Source organism: Eptesicus fuscus, chromosome 12 (genome assembly GCF_027574615.1).
Source record: "Eptesicus fuscus isolate TK198812 chromosome 12, DD_ASM_mEF_20220401, whole genome shotgun sequence".
Taxonomy (NCBI): domain Eukaryota; kingdom Metazoa; phylum Chordata; class Mammalia; order Chiroptera; family Vespertilionidae; genus Eptesicus; species Eptesicus fuscus.
In genome coordinates this window covers 25,110,977-25,130,642 of record NC_072484.1, presented here as the reverse complement: position 1 = coordinate 25,130,642, position 19,666 = coordinate 25,110,977, and the positions used below count along the sequence as shown (strand labels likewise).

The window sequence follows — 19,666 nt, the reverse complement described above, 5'->3', positions numbered from 1 at the left end:
CGTTTCCCCACCCTAATGCCACCAGGCCCCTGACTTGTGCAGCCATAAGCATATGCGGCCCAGGTGGTAAATACTAGAAGAGACAACTAACAAGACTCAGCTTTTGTAGCAGATAAATAATTCCCTGAAAAAATTACATATCAAAGTTCCATTGAAAATTAATCGCCGTAAATTCACTGAACGTTTGCCTACTTCTCATATATGATAATTTATAACTCTGAATTTTATTACTTACTGTTTTGTTTTTGTTTGTCATTAACTCAGAAAGAAATAGAAGTTTTGAAATGTCTTCCTTCGTGGAAACCAAAGGACTGGAGCAGCTGACGAAGTCTCCGGTGGAATTTGTAGAGTATCCTTGATTTGACGAATATCAACTGAATAGGCACAACTGAAGTCATGGGTTATTTAATTTTTGCTTTAAATAAGCAAAAGGATGCATGCAATGGCTTCAGCCTGTCTCCTGGGTGTGATAAATAGTTTCAGGTTTCATTGGCACTGTTGGGTAGGGTGGCCTGGCGTACGGAAAAGAGAACTGGCCTTGGAGTAAAGCATTTCAAGAGTATTTTCTCACCATTGAGCTCTTTGTCCTTTGTCAGTTGGCTTGACCTTCCTGAACTTTCTCACCTGTAAAACATAAATAATGATACCAGCTTTATGGCTCTCTGTTTGGGTTCGGGACAACATATGTAAGATATAATACAAATAAGGCTTGTATATATGTAAGCCTAACTTGGCATCTTGCATCTTTGGACATTTAATAAATGGCCAATAAAAAAATAGTTGGGCCTGGCTGGTGTGGCTCAGTGGTTGAGTGTCGACCCATGAACCAAGAGGTCCCCGGTTCGATAACTGTTCAGGGCACAGGCCTAGGTTGCAGGTTCAATTCTCAGTAGGGGGTGTGTAGGAGGCAGCCTATCTATGTCTCTCTCATTGATGTTTCTATCTCTCTTTCCCTCTCCCTTCCTCTCTAAAATCAATAAAAACATGTTTTTAAAAAATAGTTGGAATAATGATATGAGAATATAAATATATATTACTAATAAAGGCTTTGTTGATACTTCTGACAACAAAAACTACTAATCATTATCCATGACTCAAAATAAAATGAAACAGGTCTTTAAATATTTTTCATAAAAGTAATATTAAATGTGTCAATGAGCTCAATTTCATGAAGCAAGTCCTAGAATTTAAAAAAAATCTCATTTAAAACTCATCATTAGGAGAGAGAACAGATGTAAAGTCCATAAACAGTCACACTATAAAAATCATGATCATTAGTGTTCATTAAGTACTATCTATGAGATTGACCTTTCATTATGTCTTACCTCATTTAATCCTTACAATTGCCTTGTGATGTAGGAATTATTCAATCTATTTTATAGATGAGAAAACGAGGCTGAGCTAAGTGAAATAATTTGCCATAGATTATTATACATAGCCAGCAGTTTTCAGAATTAAGGTGCAAACTTAATGGCCCAACACCCCAGCCTGAGATCAGAAACAACTGACCTCTACCTAACTTGGTAATAGGAAGAGTCAATCATGTTTTAAACATGTAGTTGTTGTTCAATAACTAAAAGGTTCTCAGGGTGGAAAACTGATGACGGTAAGACCCAAAATACAAAACAAGGTCAAAACCTTCTGTGCTATATTTACCTTGTTATCAATCATAGAAAGTACCCCAGTCTTGGCAAATAGCATTCCCAGAGAAGGCTGAGAAAATGAGCAGAAAGCATTTCAAAAATAGCCATGCAGTTCATATTATCTGCTTCAGCCAAACACAGTATCCTCCTCTCACATGATTTGATGCCCTTGAACTTCCTCATGTGTTTTTAATCAGTAGGCCTATCCTTAATAATCTCTACAAAATCATGTTGACCTTGACGCAGCCATGTCTGCTATCTATTAGTTTTCACCTACAAGGCCCTGCAAAGGTGATGCTACATTTATATTATAAACGCCTATTCTGTTTGTTCAGCAAGGTTTTTATATACTTTACCTCCTAGCCCAATGAGATCATCCATATTTATTTCATTTCCCCAGTGGAGAAAGATGGAAGGTGGCCTCTCAGTTGATATTCTGGGCTAATTATTTTTATAATTGTATTCACTACTTAACATGATGGTCCAGATATAACAAAATGCAGCTCAGCAGGATATATCCGAAAGGAACACGTGTAGATTCATCCAACTATATGCCTCAGCTCTTCTGGAATGCAGGCTGTCAAATGGTGGCCCTTAATTTCCAAACAGTGGGTAAGTAGCACAGTTTCTGCTCGTTTCCATTGTTATAGAGCCGTATTCCCAAGGACCCAAAACCCACTCTGAAGCAGAAAAAATTGCCAGACTTGACTGAAACTAATAAAAGTGAATTGTAATAAAGGAAATACCAATGTAAAAAAAAGAGTAAATTTTGAAACTTGAGAAATTGTCTTCAATCGTTTATAAAGGAGGGTTTATTTCTACTAGTCTTGCATTCTTTTCAAACAAAAACTTTTATACTTTTTAAAGTAATATGTATTTATTATAGAAAAAGTTGGAAAATCCAAAAATGTATAAAGAAAAAATAAAACTTTCAGGAATGCTACCACTCAGAGATTCAACACTCAACTTTTGGCTTTGTTATGTGTAAGGTTTTTTGACTATGTATGTATATACTTTTTCACTTAATTCCACACATATTTAAATGTTATACAGAAACATGAATTTTAATATCTGTATAGTAAGCACATTTCACAATTCGCTAAAACCCATTTCCTATCATTGAACATTAGAGAATTTTTTTCTACTATAAATAATGCTCTGAGAATAGTCTTGATATAAATTTTCAAGTCCATCTATAAATGTTCTTTTGGCAAAGTTCCGAAAACCAAATTACTGTTAAAAGATGAGAAGTTTTAAGAAACTTGGTACCAAAGTTTTCGCCAAACTGTTCATCAAAAAATGTTGCCCCAGATTTTTTCTCCATCAGCAACGTATGGCAGGAAGTGTTCCTGCTCATCTTAGATCTTGGTTAAGTGTTATCCTTAAACAATACTAATACAATTTGAGACAAAATATTGTCATTTCATTATTGGTTTAATTTCATTTTTATTATTGAGGTTGAACATTTAAATATGTGGGTTTAAAACTATTTATATTTCTGCTTTATGAATTGCCTATCCAGGCCTATTGTCACTTATAACAGTGCTTTTTATATAAAGGGCATGTTGTCTTATTTTGTGAAATAGATGAGCTCAGATTGTTTAGTGGTGTGTTTTTTTAATGGAGTCTTGGATTACTTTAATGATTGCAGCTTCCCATAGATCAGATTCATATTTACTTTCATTTCTCTCATATTTTAATATTTGTAATTTTACCCTTTCATCTATCCAAAAATTAATTTTATATATAATCTCAGCAAGGTATCAATCCTTTTTTATACTGACCTGAAATTACAGCTTAATAGGTATACCCTTTTCTGTTATTGTTAACTTGGATCCATTTTTTTTCTATTTATATTATTCTCCATTAATAAGTTTGTCTGCTTTCAGGAACCAATAACACACTGTTATTATTGTAGTGTTTAATAAATGGTTTAATACCTGGAAGTGGAAATTCTCCTTCCTGCCTATTTTCAGTTATTTTCTTGCTATTGCCAGTAGGATTTCTGGTTTCCAATGAATTTAGTTTAGTTATTATGTTTCTTTCCCTACCTGCCACTGGAAAAAAAAAAGAGGTTTTTATTAAAATTACGTTAATTTTAAATTAATTTAATTGTCATTATGTATTCCTCTGTCCCACTGAAAAATATTTTATATTAAATCACATAAAATTTATAAATTCATCTGAAGAATGTATCCTTAAGTTTTTTTTTTTATCACTGAAATAATGTTTTTCTCTTCAATTAAAAATTATCATATCAAGTACCTCAGCAGAATCACTTGTCTTTATTAGAGGTCTAGTTTCTTTAGATGAAATCTCTTTTTTGACATTATATTTTTAACAGATTGTTTCTGGAAATTAATATTTATATATTTATTTAATAAATAAATTAAGTTTATAAATGATAATCTTCCTAAACTCTTATAATTGCCCATTTTGTCAATAGATTCTATTGGGCTTTTCAGATATACAATCATAATAATTTAATCACATCTACTTTTTCCCCTTTCTTAGAATTTGGACTAATTGTTCTAGAATAATATTAAATAGCAGTAGTGTGCATCTTTCTCTACACCATTGTGATACCATTGAGTAGATGTTGGCTGTGACTTTAAGACAGATATTCTTCTACACATTAAAGGAGTATACACTTGTCCTAATGACCAGCAGTATATTAGGAATTTATATTAAATGTTATTAAATATCTCACACTTCTATGTTATGGAATGATATGTTCATTTCTTCTTTTGTGATAAAATGTGACAAATTATATTAATAGATTATCCTTGTGCTCCTGTGATAAATTCTACTTATTTGTTGGGTATTATTTCTTAAAGCATATGATTTGCTAATATAATTTTTAGGCTTTTGGAGTTAATTTTTTTTCAAGTGTGATAAGTCAATCATTTTCATTTTTTATTTTTTACTTTGTCCAATTTTAGTATCACAATTATACTAGCTTAATAACATGAGAGATAAAATTTCACTTATTTTCCCTGATCTAAAAGTTCTTTTTTTCATGGAACTATGAAATATGTCTACCATCACCTTTTCTATTGTCCAGCCCAAAAGAGAGGAGTTTCAGCTCAGATAATCTGGAATAAATGACAGCTACTCAGATTTCTTAGAACTTTAAAATGTGTTGTTGTTTTAACCCTAGTAATTGCAATTAGTGTGGACAGTCATTTCATACAGAGTGTTAGGGAAACTTTGACCAGTAATCTTTGTCCATTAGAAACAAGTCAACATGCAATTCAGTATTGGTGGTAAGTAATCAAGGAAATGCAAATTTTAAAAGGAAACTTTTTCCCATCAATTAAAAAAGAAAAATTATAGCAGCAGATGTTGACGAGGTGTGGGGAGGTCCTTCCTTAGAAACAGGGATTAGAAGTTTAAAGTGGTTTAAGCTTTCTGAAGAGTATTTTAGCAAGATTTATCTAAAATCTTGCCCAAAGTGCATATCTTTTGATCCAGAAATTTCACTCCTAAGAATACCATTAATCATATCCTCAAAGAGTTCACCACTATGATGTTCATCAAAACATTATATGTAAAGGTGACAATTTAGAAGAGACTCATAAATGTGTCCTTAAAGGGGCCTGGATGAATACATTTATTCAAATATACCTATTCAACAGAATTTTGTATAGCTGTTAAAATTAAAGCAGGCAAATATTTAATGGAATGGACATACTGCATGTTTAAAATATACAGGGTATCCCCCAAAATGTATGCACATTATAAAGGCAGTATTTAGTGAAGTTATTTCATTTTCAAAATGTAATATAATCTATAGCTATCAGCTATTAAAGTGTGTATCCATTTTTGGGGACACTCTGTATTTGAAATAGAAAAACAAAACATACACCAATCTGTTGGTAGTAGCTTATCTCTGGATTTGGAGATTTTAGCTCAAAATTTTTTTCTTGTATGTGTTTCCTACATTTCTATAATGAATACATATTTCTTTTTAAAAGGGGAACAAAAGTGGACCATAATACAATCTTACTTTCTTTCTACAAAGATAATAAAGTTACAGTAAGGTTTGTATTTTTGGTATGCAGACCTGGCTATGCAGATAAATATGGGGATGTATGAATACAATGGGAAGAGTGGCTACAGATTAAAGCCAGAGTTTATGAGGAGACCTGACAAGCATTTTGATCCATTCACTGAAGGCATCGTAGATGGGATAGTGGCCAACACTTTGTCTGTTAAGGTATGTACATCTCTATTATAACATTGTCCCCATCAAAAGTCTTAGACATTACCTATTTTGTGTAAAAATGTAGTTGAGTCATTAAAAGTGTAGTTGCTAAGCACAGTCCCCACTTCCTTCAGACATTTTTTTAAGGCCTGAATCCGAATTAGAATTTCTAAGAAACTACATGCATGAAATAAAGGGACTCAGCTGCACATTTAACAGGATAAAAATTGGACCATAAATCAACAAAACAAGTTGGTGCGACACACCATGGCCAACCCTTTCTTTTGATGTAAATGTTCCACAGTAAAATTTACACAAAAATTACTGGAGAAATCTTCTTTTTTTTTTTTCTCTCCTATTAGTTCTAGAGAAATATCCATACTGAGAAAAACCAAAGAAAAAAAGTATTCCCAATAAATTGTCAAAGTGGAATAAAAGCTCTGAACTTACCATAGCATGGATTTAAAAATCTATCAGAGTATTCAGAGATTTAAAATACATCAAATTTAAAAATTGCTTTATTAAATATTTATCTGACCCTAACAATGAATTTTAAATGATTGCTGCAATCTTTGAAATTGATGTTTCAGTAGATATAACTTTTTTTTAGCTGTGAGAATTAACACCATAAATGGTAAATCATTTTTATAAAGAACTTTTTACATGAATTCTATAAGCTCTGGGTTATTTTAGCTAAATTTCATTTTACGTTTTAAAGTCTTATTTTTTTCCCCTCTTTAACTGGATAACTGTTAATTAAGAAACATTTTTTATTGGATATAAATTCAATTTTCAGATTGATCCAAAACCAAAGGCATATGAAAAATTATATTTAAAAAGGCTCTATAACAGTTTCACTAATTTATATCTACCTTAAGCTTGTTGAGCCCATTTATTTTATTTTAAAATTTGTCACTTTACCAGGGATTAAAAATAAAATTTCAGTGAAGTATCTCACAATTATATCCTTTGAAATTATTTCACAGCATATATCTGAAGAGCAGAGTTGGCAGAATTAGAGCTTCAGTGTTATTTATTTTTAGGAAATTGTTTTCAGCAAAGGATGTGTAATTCCTGTCATTTGATTAAAATAAACTCGTAAGCATAACTGATAAAATGTTATTATTAGAATCTTTGTCAATTGTTGTTATAGTTGGGTCAAACTAATAATATTTTCTTTGCTGATCCACCTTGTTTTGTACATGTTGGCTTGTTCATTTATTTTTTTCTTGAAAATTCTTCTGTGACAGTGCAAACAACTATAAAACAATGATATAGAGACAGGAAAGTAAGTTGAGGGGAAACAGTTGAGTCTTAGGAAAATGTACTGCTGCCCGAGTCCAGAATGGAGACACTGTGCTGGAGTTGTCAAGTATCCTGTGAACGGATGGCCATGCTGCATTGGAGTTCTGCTTTTAACCTGCAGCTAGAACCAAGATGAGCTCACCTCTGTCCAGAGATGCTTGTGTTTTGATCTCTGACATAGACTTCATAGTGCCAGAATGGACTTGTACACTCAAATGGTTTTGGCCTTTCACTGATGAGAACGTGAGAGTAGTGCCACTGAGTTAAGGACTTGTGCTTTCATCAGTCCATCATAAGCTCACAAAAACATTGAGGGGAAATTCAGACAGCCTCATGACTTTCTAACTTGTTTGGAATTTTTGTCTACAGCAGCATGTAGCTGGCTTTGGCCTCACTTGGCCACTGATGGCCATTCTCAAGCCACCATTGTGTTTGTTTTCTGACCCAGTCATAGTCTTGGAAATTGTGTCCCCTTTCACTGACTTGAGCTCAGAAAGGTCTTGGCCAGCAGGCAGCTTTGTCAACCAGGCAACCCAGACTTGCCAGGTTTGCTCTGTCAGCACTTGCTTGACCCTGCTCCCCTTGGGTGTTAAAGCAGAAGACAATAGTGCTGTGAAGGCCTGGGGAGGGGGCAGAGTGGGGAGGAGGGGTCAATGGGAGGAAAAAAGGGGATATCAGTAATACTTTCAACAATACAGATAATTTTTTTTTTAAAGACACCTTTATGATACCTGAAGAATCACTTGGGTTTTGAAAATTGGGTGAGAAGAGGCAGAGGTGGGAGACATTTTGTGACTATGTGATTTAGAAATCTCTTTTAACTCCACAGTATCTGATAATTTTACAGCTAGGCAGAGGATACCCACAATTGTGTGGATGGCTAAGCAGGTGAGGTTAGAAGGAATAATGAACTGGGTTTAATGGTTTAAAGTCGATATTTATTGTTTTTGCCTTTTCAGTCATCATTGTGACTTTTTATTTAAATTGTAACAACTTTGAGAATTGGTATATCATGGGATTACAACCACTCTTTCAAGTTAAATTTCATGAACAACAGGAAATTTTTTTAAATGCTAGAGTTTCTACTATGTTATGTTTTAAATTTGTTCTCTTAAATTAATTGATAATTATGCTAAAATGAGAAGTTTTCTCTTGTGATATTTTTAAGTATTAGGAAAATCTCCATATTCTGTTGCCTCTAAAGACCAATCTTTCATTTAATATATGTATCTTAAGTCCATAAGACAAACATTTCATCAAACTTTTGTTCATTTATTTCCTCCTATACAATTTGTCTTCTTAACTCCTCTAACCCCAGCATTTTCAATAAGTCCCCCACTAATTCTTTAGCCAAAAGAGAAATTATATTTGTACTCTTGCTCCTATTTGTGCCTCTCTGGAGCATTTTCTTATATCATTGTTATTCATTTATGAAGTTACTTTTTTATTATTTTCTAGATCATTTCGGGTCAGTTTCTTTCTGATAAGAAAGTCGGGACTTATGTGGAAGTGGATATGTTTGGTTTGCCTGTGGACACGAGGAGGAAAGCATTTAAGACCAAGACATCCCAAGGAAATGCTGTAAATCCCGTCTGGGAAGAAGAACCCATTGTGTTCAAAAAGGTTGGTCTTGTGTCCTTGGCATGATATGGAACTGCACTGAGAAAAAAATGAAAAGAAGAATATTTTTGTTGCTTAATTGGGGAACTTACATAGTAATAAAGCAATGGCATTTTGAAAGCTATCTTGAAAACTAATCAAGATCTCTGTGAATCACTTGTTCGGGGTTTCAGAACTGTATTGTAAATCAGTTAATTCTAGTATACCTCATTTGGAAGGCCAGAATCCTACATAATAAAAGCCTAATATGCAAATAGACCGAACGGCAGAACAATCGGCAGAATGACCAGTTGTGATGACACACACTGGCCACCAGGGGGTAGACACTCAATGTAGGAGCTTCCCCCAGCCCTCAGGCCCCAGGCCAGCCAAGGCAGGTGCCAGCGGGCCCTCCCATGCCCCATCACCCAGTCAGTTGCCCAGCAGAGGGAGATGACTGGCAGTGGCGGCAGGGCGATTGGGGGCTGGGACTGGCTGGCCAGCGGGCTGTCACTGCCCCCCAATTGCCCTGCCGGTCACCCCACAGATCGGCCCTGATTGCCGACCAGGCCTAGGGACCCTACCCGTGCACAAATTTCGTGCACCGGGCCTCTAATCCTATCTAATAATAGAGTAACATGTAAATTACCATCACTCTGCTACGCCCACGATTGGGCGGCGGGAGGCTGGGGGGCAGGACTCGGGGTGGCCTATCTGGCCATTGAGACGCACGGATCCACTGCCACTGAGGGGGGCTACCCTGCTGTTGAGAGGCGCAGGGGGCGGGACTCCCGCACCCTGTGCCTCTCAACGGCCAGATCCGCGGCCACTGAGGGGGCCTGCTGCGGACACCCAGCTGCGCCTCTCAATGGCAGGGTAGCCAGGTGTCCGGCAGCCCCCCTAAGCGCCTCTCAACAGCAGGGTAGACCCCCTCAGCGGCCACGGACCATCAAAAGTGGGGGAACTGGGTGCCTGTCTGCTCTGGCACCAGCGGACAGGCACCCAGCTCCACCGCAAAAAGTGAAAGCGTGTAGGGGACCCTATACGTGCATGATTCAATCATGCACTGGGCCTCTAATAACATATAAATCTAATCATATTCTCTCATAATACAGTGGTAAATTATATATTTTCATTATGACTCAAATGAAGTAGAGGGGGGAAATAAGGAATAATATGATAGTTGAGAGAAAGGCAGGTCATACTTCTTTATAAAAGAATATTAATTAAATTCCCTAGACTCTCTAGCCACTGCAGCTGGTCATTTGTTCTTGTCAGGGTTCTCTCTGATAGAGTTAAAACCTTTTACATTCACCTGAGCCTTCTCTCTGCCTTCACCAAAAAGCAAATCTTCTTCATACACATTTATCACACAAAGAAAGACAGTAAGTCCAATAGAAAGTAGCGTAGGCTTTCTTACCATAACCTTTGCTTTTATCTGGCCAAAATATCCACAAAGGAAGTCTTCTGCAAAGAGAATGTCTATATTAAATGACTCTGTGCCCCATCATTTCTTATGTTAATTAGGTCTAGTAATAGTGTCTACTTCATAGAGTTATCATAAATATCCCCTACCACACTGAAAGCACTTAGAAAATTTTGGCACATTGAAAATAGTCAATAGACATTAGTTTGCTCTTGCTGGCAAAAATACATTTTTTAAGGATGTTATTGGTCTAATACTCTTGACATGGGATATAACTGTGTACTCTGCATGTATCACATTGAGGGTGAAAATGAACAATTTTTCTGGTACCTCATTTGGGAATTGACAAATTTATAAAGCAATCTCATTTTGAAAACTCTTCTGAAAGCTATTTTTTTGCTTTGTTTGCTTTGAAAATATAGTAGTAAATGCTCAAATAATGAAAAGACCACTAACTCTTTGGATTTAAACATAGAACTTCTGTCATTTCCACATTGAGAATGTCCAGGTCAAAAGCAAATGGCCTTGTGTTGAACACATTCCTAGTTAGGAGAAGGTGATAAAACATAAAGTGGTATCTCTGGTAACCCTTCTCCTTTTGAAAATCTAAATTGTAGAGCAACAACTTAACTTTTTATCAACTTGCTAAGTAGAAACTTCTAGTTTGATCTGGCAAAGCAGGACCCCTATGAATAATATCTTTCTAATTCTTTTCTGTTTTCTGGAGTTGCTCCTTCTTGTAACCACGTGTGTCCTTAATGTCTCCGAAGGTGGTTCTTCCTTCACTCGCCTGTCTGAGGATAGCAGCTTATGAAGAAGGAGGAAAATTTATTGGTCACCGGATCTTGCCAGTACAAGCAATTCGGCCAGGTATGGATGGTGTGGTGAGAAGCTTTATACCAAAGTTGTAAAGAAAATCATCCCTGTCGTACATGATTATTAAAGAATGATTTAGGAAGCTGTTGCTGCTTTGGTATTTTGTTCTACAACAAGGGCTCTAAGACTATTTCAATCTGGCAGCTTCATGTGTTTGTCACATGCTATGATGTATGAATCAACTCTTGTCACAATAATTGTGCATAACAAACTACCTAAAAACTCAATGGCTTGTAAATATTTATCTTCATAGGCACCGGTCTGTGGTTTGGCAGGGTTTGCTGGGCTCAGCCATGTAGCTGTGCTCCAGGCTGTGGGCTGGATTAGGAGTATTCCACATGTGCTCATTCAGAGGCCCAGGCTGAAGGGGCAGTGCACCCACAGTAGGACTTCTCAGGGTACCCACTGGAATGCATAAAGACAAGCCGGACTATACAAGTGCATTGTAAGCCTCTGCTTCCACCACTTTTTTTTTTTTTTTTCATCACTGAGTCCCATTGTCCAAAGCAGAGCATATGGCAAAACCCAAAGTGAAGGAATCATGGACAAGGGACAAAATTGGGGCAGTAATTTAATCTATGACAAATGCCACTGAATTCTCTTCTGTGGGGGAAAAATGTGGTTGGAAAGAAAAAAATCAGAATCAACATTGTTTTTCTGTCTGATGAGGAAAATAATTCTTTCTCACTTAAAACCATGCTATTAAAACGTTTGTCATCCAAAGTCCCCTAAAATAAACACTTCTATCGCATAGCTGTTCCTGTGTGCTAACGAGCATTGTGAAGAAAATATGTGATGCACAATATTATTGTCGCCCTCCAGGCTATCACTACATCTCTCTGAGGAATGAGAGGAACCAGCCTCTGATGCTGCCAGCTGTCTTTGTCTACATAGAGGTGAAAGACTACGTTCCAGACACTTATGCAGGTAAACAGCCTAATCAAACGGCTCATCCATATTTTTATAGAAACATAAAAATAGGAGATCCTGGCCTCAGAGTCACCTTTATTTTATATATATATATATATATATATATGTCTAGAAAGTAAATTGCTCAAGCCTTTATGAATAAGTGTTAATTTAATTTAGTTCAAAGTTCCAATAAACTATTGAGTCTATTTATCCACTGGTAGTAGTACTCTCAGGAGCCCAACACTTTCTAACCCATGCTGCCTGGCACTATAGCAGTCTGTACAGATCTGTGTAATTATTTTTACCTTGAGCCAGTTTTAGAACCCTGATTCTTTTCATGCGTGGAATCCTAAGTTTAGAGAAGTTAACTTATGATGATATCAACAAGGGATCATAAACTTAAATATAGTGCTAAGTGGCCTGGGTATAATATACTAAGGAGTAGTGAAGACTGTGGCATGCCCTAGCTGGTTTTTCTCAGTGGTTAGAGCATTGGCCCACAGACTGAAGGGCTGGGGATTCTATTCCTGTCAAGGGCACGTACCTCCGTTGCAGGCTGGATCCCCACCCTAGTTGGAGTGCATGCGGGAGGCAACCAATTGATGTTTCTCTCTCACATTGATGTTTCTCTCTGTGTGTCTCTCCCCCTCCCTTCCACTGTCTCTAAAAAATCAATGGGGGGAAAATACTGTCAGTTGAGGATTAATAAAAAAATAAGAAGACTATGGCAAACTTGGAGCATGTGCCCCACCCAAAGATGGCAGCCACATTCACTCCAGCTAGACCCATATTGCCAAATCTTTTGGTTGTTTCAACCATCTGGAAAACAGGCTTTTTATATGAAATGTCTCCACTTATGAAACATCATTTGGGCCAAACTCAGGTCCCTGGAATGGATGGAACCCTTGAAAATAAACTGAATAATATGGAGCATTGAGACATCCTGATTTGGAGCCTGTCTCATTTGGCTCTCAGAGCTGCCCTCCATTGAATGCTCTCTTTCTGGAATTTCAGCAAAGGGTCTTAACTCTTGTTCATTTTTAAAATGTTGGATGAATGAGTGGGTAGTTATATTGGTAGATGGAAGAATAGAAAATGAATGATGAATTGGTAGATGGATGGGTGAGTAGATGGATAGATGGATGCAAGGATGGATGGTGGATAATCAATACTTCCAGGATCTTGCATCTAAAACATCTCTTCCCTATTTAGATGTGATTGAAGCTTTGTCAAATCCAATTCGATATGTGAATCTGATGGAGCAGAGAGCTAAGCAACTGGCTGCTTTGACACTGGAAGATGAAGAAGACGTAAAGAAAGAGGTGAGAGGGAGTGCTAATCTTATGCATGACATTAAGGGTGATTTCCACACCTCCTTGCTGGCTTTACCTATGTAACACCACACCTCAGGAGAAGAAGTTAGCACACTGGAAAAACATCTTGATGGAGTTCATCATCATCATCTCACAAAACAACCAGATGATTAACTGAATTTTTCATATTTCATTCTCTTCTGGTATCCTGTGGCCACCACCAGTGTCTTATTTCTGACCCATGAAACAGTACACATATGAAAATCTCTAGATGATTTCATGTTAATTAAAGATGATTAACTTATAGAAGAAGATGATTATCAAGTCATTTAGTACTTTCTTTGTCTTCAATGTAAAGTACAAGATTTTCAAAGTGCTTTTGTGATTTATTACAATACATAAAGTACTTACAACAATACCTAGTGTGTAGCATGGGCCATAAGGTGTTGGCTATTATTATTACATTGTATATTTATGTGTTAAAATATGTATTCCTAAAACAGTTGGTATATTATTCTAAGTTATATATCACCATGTAAAGAATAATTAATGAAGGGTTTAGAAATATTAGAAGTAAAGTTTAAAAATATCAAGCCTCTATGTAGACTGGAGATCCTTTGTTTTTTTAAAAAGTGAAATATTATTTAATGATTATTGGAAATAGCCCCAATATTAAAAATAGTGATAAAAATAGCTATTTTCATATTTTATTTGAATATTCAGATAATAAATTCGGGGGAGGGGGAAGATAAGAAAAATGGATAACTATGTGTGTATGGGGAAACCTTGAAAACTGCTTAGATAACTATAACTAATAGCAAATCCATTTAAGTTAATATTATCTATTAAGTAGCCCTTTTCTTATTCTAAAGGAAGTGTAGGTTTATCATAGAAAAAATTAAAAATAAAAAGGAGAAAAGAAAGTCTTAATTCAAACACCCAAGCCACCCAGCGGTAACACTGTAAATATTGGATCCACATATAGCTAATTTTTATGTACAATTATACTCCCTCATAAAATGGGATAGTACTCACAATCCATGTTTAATTTTCATTTAATGCAAATATTTTCCATGTTAGTAAATATTCTCCTATGGTATGACTTTTAGTAACTTCATGGTCTTCTATCATGTAACTATACCATGACTTATACTTCCATTCCCCTATTATTGGATATTTGGAATGCTTCGCTATTTTAAACAGATCTTCCATGACTATCATGTAAATTTTTTAGCACATTTATGATTATTTCCTTGGTTTTATATAGAAGTTTAGAAATTTTAAATCTAAGATGTTGAGTTAATTGAACATGAGAAAAATCAAATGAAAGGAAAATATTTCACGTAAGAGTAAGATTTTCCAGTCTCTCCTTTACACTGCAGGACCAATAGATACATCATCCTCTGGGATGAAATTTCGGTTAGACTGGGACGTTTCATAAATAATGCTTTATGTGATATGCAATAAATGGGGTTGTAGGGAAACTTTATACTGTCAGAAAATTGTGCCTAATGGTAGACATGAATATACTTCCAAAGTTGCTTGTGCCTCTGACATCTAGGCTTACCATTTGCAGAGGGAAACCTAGAAACAAACAAACCAAAAAATACCTGAGACCCCTGCTTGAATTTTGAGGGATTGGTGTAAGCAATCACTGCTCTACAGGCCCATTGAAGAAGGTGTCTTTGCAAGCTCCAAGCAGATGCTGTTGGTGCCGTGCCTAGAGCTCCTTTGTGGGGGTGCTGCAGCTGTGGGCAGCGAACCCCGCACAGCTCCAGGCTTCTCCAGAGGACTGGCCTGGGCTGATAGGAGCCACCTTCTCTGGAGATGCCTGGAAAGTTATTCCTGGAATAGGGTGATCCGTGCCCAGAGACTGAAAGATCCTGGAGAATAACTCAGGTCCCTTGCTATTGAGTGGGCAACTTCTGTGTTGCAATTCGCACTCCCAAGCTGCCCCCCACCCCACCTTTGTTGGATCCGGCTAAGGCTGAGACCACATTTTAACTTCCCTTCTCTCCCTGTTCTACGCTGCCTTCCTCACTTCCTGACAGTTTTCTCCTGAGAGCATACTCTCAATCAATCATGTACTCAAGAACCCCTGTGTGCAATTCTGCTTATAGAGAACCCAGCAATGCTAAATAGCTTCTGTTTATCATTAAATTAAAAATGAAAGCCCTTTCTGAATGTTTTGCTTGGGAACTAGAATTTAAATGTTTGCCAATAGTTACATCTTTAATCTGGGTGTTTCTTCAGAGATAAGAGTGTGTTATTTTTCTTTCCAATGGCCTTTGAAAAGATTAAGTAAGACTACAGAATTTCTTGCTTTGCTCATCTATACACCAACGTGAAATTAGAAGCTCTCAGAAATCCACCAGAAGCTCTGGAACTTTTCTCTCCTACCTTCTTGTGCTTACTACCATATTTAATAAAATTTAACTTAAGGAAAATACAGTTTATATAGCTGTAAATAAATTACTATTCATAGCATCCTTCTCTGACTAGAAAACAGGAGTCTCTTTACTCAATTAGATATATTTTATTTTCTAAGAAATAGAAGTTGGAATGAAGCATTTTCAAGTACAATTACATGCTTTGTCACTATTTAGAAACAAGACTTTTTATATCATCAACTTCTACCTATTTGTTAGCCAGGTTCTCTGAGGAGTAAGCTCTCCCCTGAGGAGAGCTTTTCAAGACACCAGCCTCTTCAGCGTAGGCAGTGCAGCATTTGAGGTAAAGGTCTCAGAATGCGACATTTTGCTAATCTGAGCGACCGTTTCTCTAATGTTTGCAAGCAAATGTCACTAAGGAATGGAGACCTGGGGCCCTTGGGATTGCAGGGGTCCTTTCACATTGCTGTCCTTTCACAGCCTTATCTTTGCAAGACATCGCCTGCCAAAAAGCTCTTTGGGGAGAATGCAACAGCCATGGACATAAAAATGCAGTAGAAGTTTAGGTCAACTTTATTTTTGTTTCTCCTCTGAAAAATGGTGATCACAAAGAATTTTCAATAAATGTAAAATGTTGGTTAAACTTAGAGAACACTTGGACCTTTTCAGTTGTAGAAATAATTTAAAGACATTGAATCAGATAGGTCCCATATGGTTTAACAGAAAAAAAATACAAATTTTCCCTTTGAATTGTCTAAACCCATAATTGCCATCATTTTTGAAACTCAAGAAAAAAGTCGTTTGCTCTTCCCATGGAACAGTAGGGAAGAAAAGTCATTTCCCACCTCTGAGCACCAGTGTGCCCTTCATCTTGTCTTGCAGTGATGCACGGTCCTTTGAATGAGGCCACTGAACATAAGTAGCTGTGGTTTTCTGGGAAGAACATTTTATCTAGGACATGGCAGGCACTGGAGACACTATTTTAGCAGCGAAGACGTTTTTAGTAGAATCCTTTTAACTTGTACCTATAAAGGTCATATCTACTTGAAAATTAAAGACTTCATTGCACTGCAAAATATTCCCACATTTGTAATAGTCTAATAAGTTATCTTCATAGAGTAATTTGCAAACCAAATCACTAGAAAAATTGAAAATGTCTCCATGCTTTGGACAATAGATATTGATTTCATATCATGTGAAAAAAATATCTAGAATAATAAAAGGGTAATATGCTAATTAGACCAGATGTCTTCCAGATGTCATTCCGGATGTCCTTCCTGACGAAGCCAGGGCCAAAGGCAAGCCAGCTGGGTCCTGGTGCTTGTGGGTGGCCTGAGAGAAGCCAGCCCAGGGTTCCGGGTGCCTGCGAGTGGCCAGAGAAGCCAGGGAAGGAAGGCTTAGTCTTGCACGAATTTTCCTGCATCGGGCCTTTAGTATATATATATAATTTCAACATATGTATGTTGGAAGTTAAGGAATAATAGAGATTATAGTTGCTGGATTTATTTTAAAGTTGTTATTCAGGGTAGTGGATTAGTAAAGTTGTAGAAAGTTGCCTAATCTGAATAACAAAGGCTTTATAATGTTTAGCTATTTCTCTAAATAAAAGATCATTTAAAAAATAACAAACAAAAGACACAGAAGGCCCAGTAATTTTGCAGATACTGTTATAATTTTTGTTGTAAGTCCTGCTAGCATGTTTTCTAGGTACATTTGCTTTCTACCAAGATTTTTTTTTAACTTTTAAAAATGTTTCACAGCCCTAATACTTTAGTGTGGTTATAGAGATGACTAATGAGACATCAGTAACAATTGTTAAATTTTATTTTTTAAATATGCCTATAAAGAGACAAAAGTCACTATCCAATATATCTATTACAAAATATTATTTGGTAATAATTTCCAAATGCAATATTTGCTAAAACATGTCAAGACGTGGAGAAAAAAAAAGTAAATATTTACTGAGTGCTTACTATGTTCCTGGTACTGTTCTAAGCCCTTTAATGTAACAACATATTTAAGTTTTTAAAAATCCATGTGTCTTAAGTACTACTATTCCCATTTAACAGATGGGAAAAGTGAGGCACTGAGAGGTTAACTTCATCACCCAGTGCCGCACAGCTAGTAAAGAGCAGAGTTGGAATTGAAATCTAAGCAATCTGGCTCCAGAACTCATGTTCTACACCACCACTTCTCGAAGTTTAATGATAAAATGCTGATCCTGACTCAGTGGATCTGGAGTGGGGCCTGGGGCTCAGAAACTCTAACAGGCCCCAAGTGATGGGAGAATGCTGTTCCAGAGCACTCCGAATAGCAAAGGTCTGTATGGCACCACATTGCACCGTGCACCCCAGTAACAAAACCAGCTTTCTAGTAACCTTTAGTAAGGACGAGCCCTTCATTCACTTCCTGTCCCCGGCAGCAGGTCACCTGGATGACTGAGCACAGACTACAAGACCTTCACCTTCAATAGTAATATCCTTTGAACTGAACTTCTTGTTGAATCAAATGTCAAGATTTCCCCCTTTAAATCACTGGATATTATAAAAACCTGTTTTTCAATAAGTTAGGTTTATGTGTACGGATTCTATTTGATCAGATTATGTACTGGCTGTTGGCCAAAATACACATACATATCTCCCAACTCTAAACTTCCAAGTTACAAAGGCTACATTCAGTGACCAAGCATCCATTTCCACCCTTGGGGGACGTTATGGTCTAAGACAGAGTACAGGCATTCCTCAGAGGTATGTTGATTTGGTTCCAGACCACCACAAAGTGAGTATCACAAGAAAGCAGGTCATAATTTTTTTTTTTCTTTTGCTGGAAAAAGATCTTGTCTTCAGTGTGTAAAAAACACAACACGTGTGAAGCACAGTAAAGTAAAGTGTAAAAATTGAGGTATGCCTGTACCTGATATCCCAACCTTCCTCAGCCCTCAAGGCCAAAATTTCTGTTCTCGGGAGTCCCCTCTATTGTCTGGGTGTATGATGCCAGTGCAGGCGTGTGAGTGATCTCCACATTTTTGTGCTGGAAAGGGGGAGTTGTTTGATAATACTAACATTTCGTTTATTCTAAGAGGCCTGCTTTTTAAGTTGTCAGATTTAAAAAAGTTGTTCTTATCAGTGAGCTGAAATTTATCTAAAATAGTTTATTTCCTAATTCAGTGTATGGCCCGTTGGGGATACCTTCAAAGGAATTTGATTATTTGAAAAGAATAGGTCCTATGTTCTGGTGTAAATTTCACCAGTTAAGCAGCAAAAATCCAAGGTGATAACCTCATAAGGGCACAGTAATGAACTCAGGAAGGCCTTGGTGGCCATTTAATTTTCCCAGCAAATAAACTGAGTACTCATCCATGGTTCAAGAACTTGGTGATAAAATCAAATATGAGGTTTATTGGTCATTTTTTATTCGCCTTAAATGAAAATCTTCCTCCTCCAATAATAATATAGCTAAATACTAATTTATAGAAATAATAGCTTCTTGCAGCGCCTGAACTTGAAAGCATCCAATAAAGTAGGAAGAGAGAGTTTGCCCTTTAGGAACTGACCTTTAGGTAACAACACTGTCCCTTTCATTTCTGTGTGGCCTTTGGAGATTACAAGTCACTTTCATTGGATGCCCTGGATAAATCTGGACCCCAATCAGGACAAATATACAGTCTCTGTTTTTAAAATTTCAATTGACTCTCAAGAGTGGCTTCCGGTTCCTCTGTGTAAAACAGCGATGAATGCAGACACTTGAATGTTGTCATCCATGCCATGCCCAATGACATAGAGATTATAAAAGTGTGACTCTCAAGGGCAAAGTTTTCCACTCTGCTTTAAACCAGGGCTTCTCAAATTTTAAACTGGGGATCTTGTTGCACTGCAGATGCAGATATATTAGGTCTGGAGCAGGGCACACGATTCTGCATTTCCAACAAGCTTCCAGGTGATGGCGATGCTGCTGGTCAGGGGAGCGTATTTTGAGTAGCAAGGTTTTCAGACTTT

The 19,666-nt window shown here is 36.7% G+C and overlaps 1 protein-coding gene across 1 annotated transcript in view; it reads left to right on the top strand.

Moving 5' to 3' along the window:
• Positions 1 to 19,666, top strand: part of PLCB1 (phospholipase C beta 1) — a 616,845-nt gene that overhangs the window by 494,487 nt on the left and 102,692 nt on the right. Inside the window, exons 17-24 of the mRNA XM_054723939.1 lie at positions 265 to 349; positions 2,131 to 2,255; positions 5,708 to 5,862; positions 8,614 to 8,778; positions 10,951 to 11,050; positions 11,879 to 11,983; positions 13,181 to 13,290; positions 15,998 to 16,000. Of these exons, the coding sequence (XP_054579914.1) occupies positions 265 to 349; positions 2,131 to 2,255; positions 5,708 to 5,862; positions 8,614 to 8,778; positions 10,951 to 11,050; positions 11,879 to 11,983; positions 13,181 to 13,290; positions 15,998 to 16,000 (848 nt within the window). The remainder of the gene's footprint in view (positions 1 to 264; positions 350 to 2,130; positions 2,256 to 5,707; positions 5,863 to 8,613; positions 8,779 to 10,950; positions 11,051 to 11,878; positions 11,984 to 13,180; positions 13,291 to 15,997; positions 16,001 to 19,666) is intronic.